The 12,387-nt window shown below is 40.3% G+C and overlaps 1 protein-coding gene across 1 annotated transcript in view; it reads right to left on the minus strand.

Moving 5' to 3' along the window:
* The window catches only part of FAM13C (family with sequence similarity 13 member C), a 135,858-nt gene that overhangs the window by 44,816 nt on the left and 78,655 nt on the right, over positions 1–12,387 (minus strand). Inside the window, exons 7-9 of the mRNA XM_080402722.1 lie at positions 10,772–10,810; positions 5,790–5,846; positions 3,682–3,880 (exon numbers count right to left, since the gene is read on the minus strand). Of these exons, the coding sequence (XP_080258848.1) occupies positions 3,682–3,880; positions 5,790–5,846; positions 10,772–10,810 (295 nt within the window). The remainder of the gene's footprint in view (positions 1–3,681; positions 3,881–5,789; positions 5,847–10,771; positions 10,811–12,387) is intronic.

Consider the following 12,387-nt stretch of genomic DNA (forward strand, 5'->3'; position numbering starts at 1 on the left):
CCTTTTCATTTATATAGCCATTTACCTTGGTAATACAACTTTAAAACTGAACTTTTACTGTCTCTACCTATTAGTTAGCAGGTTCAGTGTCATTTTATAAGTATCACTTTATAAGTATGTCGCATATCAATAAGGAATTTGAGGATGACTCATTTAATAATCTATATGCATAACTGCATCAAAGGTGAGTGACAGGAGAAAGGATTAGGCAAGGAAAGCAGACTTTCCCTTCCCCACCATCTGTTCTCACACTGACTCACTGGAGTATGTTCTGAGATTATGCTTCCTCAACTCTTGAAGTCAAATAAAACCCAATTAATTTTATTTTCTATAGATTAACATTGTGGAATTGCTAAAGAAGCTCGTGAAACCACAGGAAAGATGAAACCAAGTAGCTGGAGTAGAGCAGTGCGATGGCATCCCAGCAGCCTGCCTCTCTCCCCATACTTTGGAAAGGTTACAGCTGCCCCCACATACCCAGCTCCTGCCCCCACAGAAATACCTGCATGTAACATCCAAGGGACAGCTTTACTCTGGTGACATTTTGTTGGCTGATAAGTGGTCAAATGAAGTCACTTGGTACCGTGCTTGTATTAGACTCGGTCCTGTTAATCATCACTGTACATCTAATAACCTTTTCTTTATGAAGACCTAGGATACACAACCACAGCACTACACTTGTGTCAAAAAAATCAGGAATCACACTTCAGCAGACCGAGAGGCCCAGGCTGATCACCTTTCCTCTACATGAACACAGTGGTCTCTTCTCCCTCGGTGACCTTCCTACATGGAAATCCCCTGGATTCTCACTAGCAGAAAGGCACACAAAATTGGTTCCCATCCAAACAGACTTTAATCTTTCCAACACATGCAGCAAACTTATTTATCTCCCAATAGCTTATCCTGATTTTAAAGGGACAGTTTTCTGAAAAAGCAGCTCATGGGTTTATAACACATAGGAGTCAGTAGCAAACATTTCCTTGGCTTATAAAGGCAACACCTTTAAAAGAGACTGTCACTGCAATATTGTCACCATTCCTTTCTGATGCCACAGAGAAGTGAGGCTGGTGAAGAAAGGAGACTGTTGAAAAAGCACTCTATCAATAAACTCCAGAAAATGAGGATGAACAGTTTAATCACCATGTGCAGTGCATCATGCTTTTCCTTCATAAACGCACGTACTCAGATATTGCTGTTTGTCAGCTCAACATCAGCTGCTTGTAAGTACATCATTTATCTCATTGAGTGGCTTGGTGGCAAGGTGTTTCACAAAAGGAAGGTATATGCAGTTGCAGCGTTTCCAAGCATCAGCCTGGCCCACTTTTCCAGATAATAACCACCTGCCATATACATACAACAACAGCAACTAGAAACAGCACAGCAGCACTTTGCTTTAAGCTTCAAAATGGAGAGAAGCAATTGCTACCAGTTCATAACTAGGGCTGCTAACACAGACAAGTGCAATAGGGTTTGAGAGGTCACAACACACCAAGGATCCCAGTGAGAATCCACACACGAAAACAAACGCCCACAGAGCTCTTCTGCAAGCAGAGCCTTGTTTTTCATAGACACCGTTAACGAAGCCAGGAGCCAGATCCTTGCCTCTTTAAGAACAAAAGCCCTTGAGGGAGCTGAAGACGCAGCAAGGCAAGAGCTCACGGTCAAGGAGCATGCACATCCTTACTAATGAGAATGAAGGTTATGCAAAATGAAGGGCTGGTAGATGTTTTCTCCAAAACAGCTTCCTTCTGCAAATCATTCTAAAAGGAAAACTCTTTCCTCTACAGCAAGTACCACTGAACTCAGTGTAGATATAGGATATCGAAATCCTTTCACAGTACTAGGACACAATTCCCTCTATGAATGAGCGGCGTTCCTGTTATGGAGGGATGTTTAGGTTGTATATTACACTCAAAGCTCTTCACTAGCTCTCATCCCTCAAATACGCCTGTCAAATCAAAGGTGAAATAAAATGGTGCCTACACATCTTACCTCTTCCAGTATGCCAGAGGTGGGAGCAATGGGTAGGTGTGGGGGCCCAGGACCACTTTTGCCTTTCCCAATTCAAGCCCTTGAGTCATGTGAAAATTATCTGCCTGACACTGTTTTTCCTTCCAGAGGCTGCATATCTAAGTCACACTGGTATTTTATGGCAGTCTAATTATATGCTCATAAAGTTTCCCATGAAAGAATATCAACATTTTCAGTTAACCACTTCAGACCACATAAAATACCATAGAGCAGCAAATCTGTGCTGTTAGCTTTTGTTGGGTGAGGGATACAGGCACAACATATGCGGTAAGCAGGCAGACAGAAAACTCAGAAGTTAACTGAAAGAGCAACAGAAGATCTAGGAGACAGAACTTGCTCTGTTTATGACTTCTCTTCTCGATATGCCCCCAAGTGCTCTTTATACGGCAAAGTTTCTTATCATTTTTATCTGCTGATAAACATGCACACCTCATCTCCCTCCATCGTAATTAATATTTCTTAGTAAAACAACACAGTTGCAAAAAAATCATCAGTTATTATTTCATCTCAGAAATAAACTCCAGAAAAAAATGCAAGAAGATTAGGGCAAAAGTTGACATTGAAATTCTGAAAGAGACTGTGATAATACTGTTGGGATGCCATTTGCTTTTACTTTTTCTTCTGGGATTCAAAAAGATATTCCTCGCTTAGAAGGTAAGAAATGCCATCCAAAATGATGAATTCCCATTCTAAATTTGGAAAAACGGACCAAGATAATTCCTAGTCTGTGATGGGTTCGAAGCACTTTAGAAAGTGCTCTGCAAATTTCTACCCACAAACAAGGATGAGAGACAGAATATAGGCAAATACATCAAGGAAGAGATGTAAATACAGACATCTGTATTTACAGATGTCAGACCTTGTGCCTATTGCAGGCTGACAATCTACCAGTGTTAACATCAACTATCTTGGTTAGGAGAATATTTCTGGCTGAGGAGTTAAACCTGGACCAGAGCTCTATCCCTGACACTGCACATAAGACGTGACTTGGGAAGCACCGACCGAGAACAGAGGCACTTCCAGCAGCTGCTGGGAGGTCGTAACCCTGAAGTCTACATAGCAATGTACCTCCAAAGGCAGCAGCAAAACCTTCTTCATTTCTAGTCTTCTATAGCCTTTAGAAAAGTTACAGTTCTGCTCACCTCAGCTCAAGCCAGGAAGCCTGTGGGCAAGAGCACCAGCACCACAATCTATATTGGAATAAATTTATTATTTAAAGATGAGAAAAAATAAAAGGTAAGATAAAGAGAAAATATGAAACCTGTCATTTGGCAGCCAAAATACCAGTGTAAGAGACCCTCGGTCATATAAACAAAACAGAAATAGTCAAATCAAGTTCTGCAATTACCAAGATTTTTATATTTGGTACAAGGAGTTACAGGAAATCTGAAGAGAGGTATTTGCGCACCTGCAGCTATGCTCCCCACTCTGACAGCAGGTGCAACACACCCCTCTCTGCAATTACCTGGCTGAAAGAAATTGTCTGTCATAACGGGAGGGTTCCAGGACTCCAATTCCGTGAAAATCAAGTAGATTATTGTGGGGTCTGTCACATCACAGATTACCAGGGAGTCCCACTTTGCATTTCAAAAGGTATGTTTGCTCAGACATTGTGCCGTAAACCTACCCTTGGTAAATTTGGTTCGTTACCTGACTTTCCTCATGGCTTTTTTCATTTTCTAGCTTTGCAACGGGCTTAGGTTTTCTTAGCTTTAAGTTGCCCATTTCAGGCTTTACAGCGCAGTCAATTACAGCCTGCTGTTTGTACTGCTGAGTATCTTGCAAAGGCAGCTGCCTTTCCTCTAAGACAGCAGCGTTGTCCGGGTAATTTTCTTTGTTATCATCATCTCTGCAAGAAAATGAAATGGAAATGCATCAGGCAGGACTTCAGACACCTGTCAAAACATTATGAAGGAAGAACAGCAACAAGTTCTTAGCTATTCATGGCATTTTAATTTTACCAAGTTGACTAGTCTACATATCAAACACTGCATATGTTAGTAACAGGAATCTGAGAGGCTACTGTTTATTGTCAAGTGACAAGCTAAACTGCTGTTAGTATTATTACACGTTCAACCGTGGACATATTTAAGTAAGATTAGTTTTAAGGGCACTCTTTGGTTTCAGCCCTATAGTTCAGATTCACAGAATCAAAGAATGGTTGGAGTTGGAAGGCACCTCTGGAGATCACCTAGTCCAACCCCCTGCTAAAGCACGTTCACTGAGAGCAGGTTGCACAGGATTGTGTCCAGGCCAGTTTTGAATATTTCCAGAGACAGAGATTCCACAGCCTCTCTGGTCAGCATGTTCCAAATAAAATCTGAAAGTGTTTAATGCAGAAGACCTCTCCCTGTCCAATGATCCACACTAGGTCATAATCTCACAAAAATGCCAAAACATACAATAATTCCTCCCTATAGTTACACTTCCCATCTCTATTTTTGAGGGATTTTGGACAAAGTGGGGATGATGGGCATACAAAAGAGGGTTTGAACAGCCAGACATGCACTTAGGTGGAAGGGACAAGCATCGTGTGTTCCTGGTTTGGAGTACAGGTCCTCCTGTGCATCTAGGTTTAAACAGACACTGTTGGTCATGAATGCTCAGGTGGCCACTGAATCTGGGACAGACATTTTCAGTCTCCACCTAGCCTACAGAGTACAACCTGTTCTAAGACGACCTTGCTAGTCTTATCCACACCCAGTCAATCCAACCTTAGACTGATCTAATACCTTCCACTGGGAGCGTCTCCCTGGCACCATCGAGAAAGCTACCGCAATGCAGAATGTGAGGCTGCCTGCTTAGTTGGCAGGATGAGCAGATCGGCATTACTGCTCCAAAATCCCTGGTGGTCGCTTAGTTTGCAGGTGGAATTTCAGATGTTAGCTTCAGCTGGTAAAATCCTAATTGTTAGCTGAGAGATGACCTCTCTCCTGGTGTGAAAATTCCGCAACTGAGAGAGTAAAGGACTATTGAATTAAATGCTCCTGAGATTTTTTTAGAAAGCATAACTTGCTAATTCAACATTTTCTCCTAAGGATTCTGAGCTGCCAAACTCACTTTCCATCTGTGGCCCATCAGCATCCAGATGGATGCTTGCAGGGTGCCTGTGGAGTTAAACACCATTGCTGCCCATGCCTTCTGTAAGTGTGCTTCAAGGTAGTTGTTATAGTTACGGAGTATGATGTTTTATAACCTACAGACATTTCAACAATGTGCAGAAATGTTGCTTATTTAAAGTTACCATTTGATTTAAAAATCTTTCTGAAAGGTAAAGTTCCATCCTCTAGCAATCAACATACACTAACATAGCCATGAGAGACATATGCCTCAAGAATACTCCAGTTAAATTACAATGTGAATGATTATTTTTTTTACAGACACACACATCAATGAGCGTATCCTTATGCAGCTGCAAAACTCCACTTATTACTACTTTGTACCAGATGCTGTACAGTAAAATCCAATGTATTAGTATCAGAGCTGCATCTGAATGGAAGTAATATGATGCAAAGTTAAGAACACAGACCATAATATATTTGCTCATATAATGATAACAGTAATTAATGTTAATATTGTTTACACAAAAATATACAACACATACGCATTTCCCAGAAATACTAATAGCCTTAGCAGGTAATACCCCAGAAATTCTGCATTCCCTCGAGAATAAAGGTTTCTTCTAATGGTTTAACAGAAGCACCCTGACAGCTTTACTGGTTGCCAATGGACTTCTGACAAAATTTGCAGTAGAATACCTGGGACTGGAACTGCCTGCTTGATCTTCATGTACAGAATCCGAATCCCCATCACACCTTGAAAAAGGATACAAAATAATTGCTGGTTTTCTGCCAGCTGCAGAAATTTAGCTTTTAATAACATGGCAGTACAACTCAAGGTATAAACACAGTTCTCCCTTTCATGCCTTAGTTGAGGTCATTTAATGCCATCGCTGCTCCATGATAGTCTAAAATCTCAGAGGAAGAAGAGGATTTGAGATTTGACTGAGTGTGGAAGTGTACACAATTTCATATATAATTTTCAGTCAGATGGAAATAATGATGACAAAGAATTCAGATGACATAAAAATTACAGGAAATTTACAAGAAATTCTGTATTTTAATTGCTTATAGTATGCTTCACATAAAAAAAAAAAAGAAATGGAAACAATTAGGTAAGGACGTTTTTCTCCCAGACTCACAAAAGTATTAACTATAGTAGAGAAGTCATTCTTTGTGCAGCAAGAAGAATAATCCCCAAAGAAATTATAAAATGATCATTAGTTTTAAAAAGTGAAGTAGCAGAATTTTTTACAATGCCTGAAGAACCATAATCAATTACAGCCCCTTAAGTTACAAACAACAGAATTGTCATAAAGCTGCCTAATCAAAAGAGAGGTCTGGATAAATATGCTAACCACTCAGTGTTGACATTATATTATGCAGCATGGCTGAGTGTTGCGGAATGATGTAACTGCAAAGCCTATGAGCAGTCTTTCTTTAAACAAACATACATAAATATGCATACAATCCTAACAAATATGCGTACACTCTTTCTAGGTATTATTTCTTGGGAAAAGTCAGGGCCCTCTCCTCACCCGCTGTTCATACTCACAGGGCACAGACTCTAAGCAGGCCTGGATCACTTGAAGTTTGCTGGCAGAGGAATCTCTTCATTATGGGGAAAGCAGCCTGTGCTTCCGCTGACTTGTTAGTTTTCAGAAGAGCTGCCCCGCTTAGGACAGAGCACATTAAGTGATAAATTCATAGCTCTGTGTTGCAATTTGATGACAAGGTTTTTAATACATTCCTCTTTCCCACCAGTCTTCTGCTAGTATCTTTATCAAAAGCCAGACTGCAGCAGAAAATATTTAAAGGGACACTCAAGTGTTTACACTTCCTGAATACATCAGCATACAGATGAAAGCATTTGCTGCTTGCAACTGGAACATCTAACTACAGTTGCAGATCCCCACTAATCACACAATATTCCTGCAATGGGTACAGTCCTTCCCACAAGGCAAAGTGGGATGACAGGTGGAAGATGGGGGTTTATGTACAAAATGGATAAGTTCACTGTAGAAATCTTGTTGCCTTTGCAACTGGATGTCAGTCACACCTGCCTCTCTGGTCTATCACTAATTACCTAATGGTAAGGCGTCTGACACCAGGAAGGTGTGAGGATAAGGCAGAATGGGGTTTGAAGAAGGAAGCCCAGTACAAAAGAAACCAAGAACCTAGATGGAAAACATGATGAAAAGTTTCAGAGGGAGAAAAACATAGCAAGGAAATACACTGCGAAGAGACAGTGCCAAGGTCAGAGCTGGACGGACAGAGCTCCCAGCACAGACATGAAAGTAGCATAAGATACCACCAGGCGGGCTGTGCACCATGGGCCAAGCCACAGTCAACAACCACCAGGGACCTCCTAAAATGACAAACACTTCCTCCTGCATGTGCCACAGCAGTTCTGCTACCTGCTTCACCCACCCTCTCCTCACCCCGGTTGCCACACTTAGCAACCTTCAGTCCTGGAAGACCATTTTGGTAACTGGGAACACTTTCTGGAGGGACAATTGATTATTAAGCACAGGTCCATCAGCCAAGTCTATGTGTGCATACTCAAACTTGGGAAGTGCCCTGGCACTTGCTTTCCCTTAGCTGGCTGTAATACGGTGATCTTGAGAAGCAGAGATCCTAACTTAGTATCCAGCAATTGATAAAAGTCATAAAACAAGACTGAACTTATAAACCACATAAGTGAGCATGACAAAATGTGTTTGAATAACCAGAGCAGAGTAGATAGGAAAGATAAGCAATAATGAATGAGAGAAGACCATGTCCATCAGGTAATAAAAAGATTGTAAGGAAGTTCAGAAGAAACACACTCTGAAATTTTATGTCGTTGTAAGAATATATATTAACCAAGAAAGCTCACTCACACAAGACAGTGCTTGAAGCTAAGACCATAGTGGGACCTTTAAAAAGATGAATTAATGATATAACACAATATCCATCATTAAAGAACAGAGTGCTTTTTAACTGCACTTCTTTAAGAGATGCACCTTATGTGTTCATGCCACTTGCATGCACATATCAACACAGACACACATGCGCTCCTCTTCTCTCACCAGTAACTCATAAATCTTCTTGTCCAACTTTAGCTATAGTTAACAGATAAAGTTTGATAAATTTTGTGATAGCTTGCGGCCACATAGTAGAGAGAGTTCCCACCAACCCAAAAACTGCAGCAGCATGTCACTCATTCCTATAACGTCAGCTAATATACCAGAACAGCTTCAAGTCATAAATCCATGTGGCTTGAGGCTTACAGGGGCAGGAAGTGTGTTTTTTGACAAAACCAGTGATGTGAATCCTTCTGCACCCAAACTACCGACTGATGGCTACATCTCTTAAAAGCAAGTGCGTCCACTACTAATCTTATGGCATAGGTCAAAGTCAGGTCAGAGATGGGATCCCAGTCTAGATGGACTGCTGCTCTGACTTTTTATAGCACTGTCTCTTTATGTTTTGTTTTGTTTTTTTTTTCCCAAGGACCTCTGGTTTAATGGGATTAGCTTTTTAAATTTTCTTGTATTTTCACCTTGCCATAAAAGCCATTTCAGTACAACTTGAAAACTACTTCCTTTTGCTGACTTGACCTTTAAGATGTTCACATGAACAACTTCTAAACCAGGATGCACACATGGCTTGCTGGAAGCTTAGCGGCCCCAAGCACTTGCCTTGTCTAGGGAAATGTTCCTGAAAGTATTGTATCACTGATTTTATATCATTCAGGAAGTCCTGATTTTGCCTTTGCCAAAAATAAAGACAGAAATTGTCAAATGAGAATGTCTCAAGTTGCATCGCAAGCTGTCTCTTTATTCTGCTAAATAAAAGTAACCTATTTTCAGATATGTCCAGCACAAAGAACTAGTGCTGAAATCAGTAAGAATTGTGTATTCTCAGCAGTTCTCAAAAACAGGCTTTGGGGGGAGGTTCTAAACAGGATTTAGGGAAATCAACGCTGGAAAACGAGTTTGTTCATTTGGACAATGCTTTTCAGATGTCTTTGTTCACTTGCCTTGTTTTCTAAAAGCATGTTTCTGCTTCTGTGTTTGGAAAGATAAGATTAAAAATTAAAGCCCCTGAAACAGAACCAACAACAGCTTAAACGAGGGAGATTCAAGCTTCAGGCATCGCCTGGCCAAGCCCCAGCTCTGCCATGCTGCTGCCTCTCAGCTCAGCACAGCACAGCACCCTCTACACCTCTCCCACTGTCCCTAGGGGCAGTGCTGGCACTATGCAGCCAGCTTTTATGCCTTCCTGGCCCTTGTCTTAATGATCACATGAAGCACCACTGAGAAAGACCATCATCTTCATGTCCCAGAAACCTTAAGGGTGAGGCAAGCACAAGGGCTGCTCTAGGGGAATCTCTATGGGAAACAATGGATGTACTTAGGGACAGATAAAAGGCAAGGAGAAAAAAAATACAAAAAATGCACTATCTGTAATCTGGTTATTTTCCTGTGAAGGGGGAGCATCCCAGAATTTTACAGACCACAATTCATTACTTAGTAGGGACACATTAAAATAATAATAAAAAAATACTTAATGATTTATTAGCTTCTGTTAAATCTTTTTTCCATATCTACCACAATCACAAAAAAAGCATGACTAAGTTAAAACATTAAACAAAGCAAGTCAGTGTAAGCAAATAAAGCAAAGCAATGTAAGAGAGGGAAATTATTGGGTCCCTAGGAATTGTTACTTTTTGTGTAGTGGTTTTGACAACACTTGGGGATGGCTCAGACAATTACAACTTGGCCTGCATTCAGAATGTATCCGGTCCCCACAACACTTAGGCAAACAGCTCACTGTCCACCTAGGGTTTTTTGAATTATAAGCATTTTAGCATTGTAAAACTCACCTAATACAGAAACAAATCTATAATTTCCTTCCTAAGAAACTGCTTGACATATTAATGCTGAAGAATCTTCCCTAAAAGCTTTCAAAACAATCAAAAGCATGCAAAATAATAATGTAAAGAACACCAAAACTGAAGCATTTTAGACTGAAATAAAACACAGACCATTTCATTTGTAATAGTTTCTAAAGCCTTTGCCTTTCTGACTTTGTAATGTTCTACCTTGTCCTGGTCTGTTGTCTCTGTGAAACAACAAAAAAAATCAACATATATATCCTTAGGAACAGGATATATATGAAAGGCCTTCTGATGAGTTTATGCAATTGATTAAAAATAAATGACATATTTGGTACTTCACCTGTCTAAATAATGTATAGGGTGGTGTTTTTTTCAAAATATTTGCAAATAATGTTTTTTCTAATAATACTTGCAGGAAGTACAGACCATGTGTTCTCAGGAAACTGACATACTTGTGTTTGTCAAGATCACCAGTACCAGAAATGAGCAGTATTTTCACAGGAGACTTATCCTACACCAAAAAAATCATGCATTTAAATATGTTTAACATGATCAAACACAAAGTCTCCTAGAAAGGTATTTCACTGCTAAATGGCCACAGAGCACGTAAAGGCAGCTGTTTCATGCAATCCCTCCCATACAGTCAATAATATACTTAGAGGATTACAGAAAACTGCATCAAAATATATGACAGATAGCTTGGGACTTCTCACATACTACTTACAGTTATTCTCTATGGTAACTAAACTCATCATTCTTAATTAAAAATAAGGACATCTTTAAAGTGTGCACTTACTCTGCTAAAGCTGTCGTGTTGAAGGAATTATCCTGAATGCTGAAACAGAAACAAGAAAACATCAGATAAGTCAGCAAGGCAGGCAGGCTTCCTGTATCCTTCTCAGTTGTAGGAAAACATGCACAAACATGGCATTGCAAGGCAAGTCTCTGTGTGTTAGCTGTACATGCACGACTGTACCTTCGGCTGCTCTGCACATGCTCATAATCAGAACCATAGGGATTAGTCCCACAACACTCACAAAGCCCATCCAGCAGCGCTTTGAATTAATACAGGGATGCAGGTAGTCTGTGAGGCTCAGAAAGGGATCATATTCTTTTATAACTGTAATGGTGCTGCTAATAAAGGCTTAGGTTTACAAACAAGTATTTGATATTCTGCCCTTTAAATGTTTGCTCTATGTAATTGGCTCATCAAACACAGTTGTTTTTATTACTTAAATAGGGTTGCTCGGCTAAGACCTCTGGAGGTTTTTTCTTCTTTTTTAGTGGTCTTTTACACACTCAGCTCATAGCCAAACCCCAGGGGAATTTATGAAAAAAATAATCTGGCAGAAAGGACAGTTCAAGCAGCAAAAGGTTAATAAGCTAACAACAAGAAATAGATGAAACGAGTCCTGTGAAGGCAATAGGCTGCTGTGCTCCTGCAACAAAACATTTCAGACCTGATGTAGTATGTTCAGTAGGGGTCAACTCAGGATACTACAAACTGCTGGTTTTGAGGCAGTGGTGGAATTCCCCCTCAAACAACACCTCTCAAATCTGGTAAATATAGTGCTGGATCCTCTTGAAATCTTATAGCAGCAGAAAAAAGATTTTAAAAAATCTCACTGCTACATAACACAGCTGGGATTTTTTTGTTGGTTTTGTTTGTTTGTTTGGGTGGGAGAGGAGAAGGCAATGCAGACGACAGCATCTTACAAGCATTCCTGTTAGTGACAATGGCACCTTGCAGAAGCACCAAGTGGAGCAGGGATACAGAGAGGCGTGGCGTTCACGCTCCCACAGCAGCTTGTGCTGCTGCGTGGTGTTGACACACATTTCCCAGGCAGCAGCAGCAGCCAGGAGCCACAGCCGTGACAATTTCCCTTCTTTCACCAACAGCGCTGTGCATCTTACTTTCATGTCTTCCCAGCCCTCCTACCTACTTGCACACACTATTTTGCTCTTTTTCTTTCCCGTGTTTGTATATATTTATCTATTTATATAATGGCACAAATTGCTTGGGGATCAGGCTATCACAGCCAGCCTACAGGGACTTCTGCCCTACAAATTAGCAGGTTTTGTGAGAGCAGGGTGAATAGAAAAGCTGAACGTAATGGTTAGCATTTAAATCTTGCCTTAGATGTAAAATTTCTATTTTTACTCCTTCTGTTTCTGGTTTCTTGGATCTGATCATACAAATACAAATTTCTTCATTGTTTTTCTATTTGCAGGAGAGTACCTGAACAGAAGGTATGCTTTTAGCTGTTGTGGCAGTCAAAAATTCAGTTTACATGCTCCAAAAAGTAGAGCCATTAAAAAAAATCTAATATGATTTTTAGTAAATATATTCCAGAATGCTTAAATGCTTGGATCTTGATTTTTAATGGTTGTTAAGTTTACAGCTAGTATTTC

Source organism: Falco punctatus (assembly GCF_963210335.1).
Source record: "Falco punctatus genome assembly, chromosome: 9".
Classification (NCBI taxonomy): Eukaryota; Metazoa; Chordata; class Aves; order Falconiformes; family Falconidae; genus Falco; species Falco punctatus.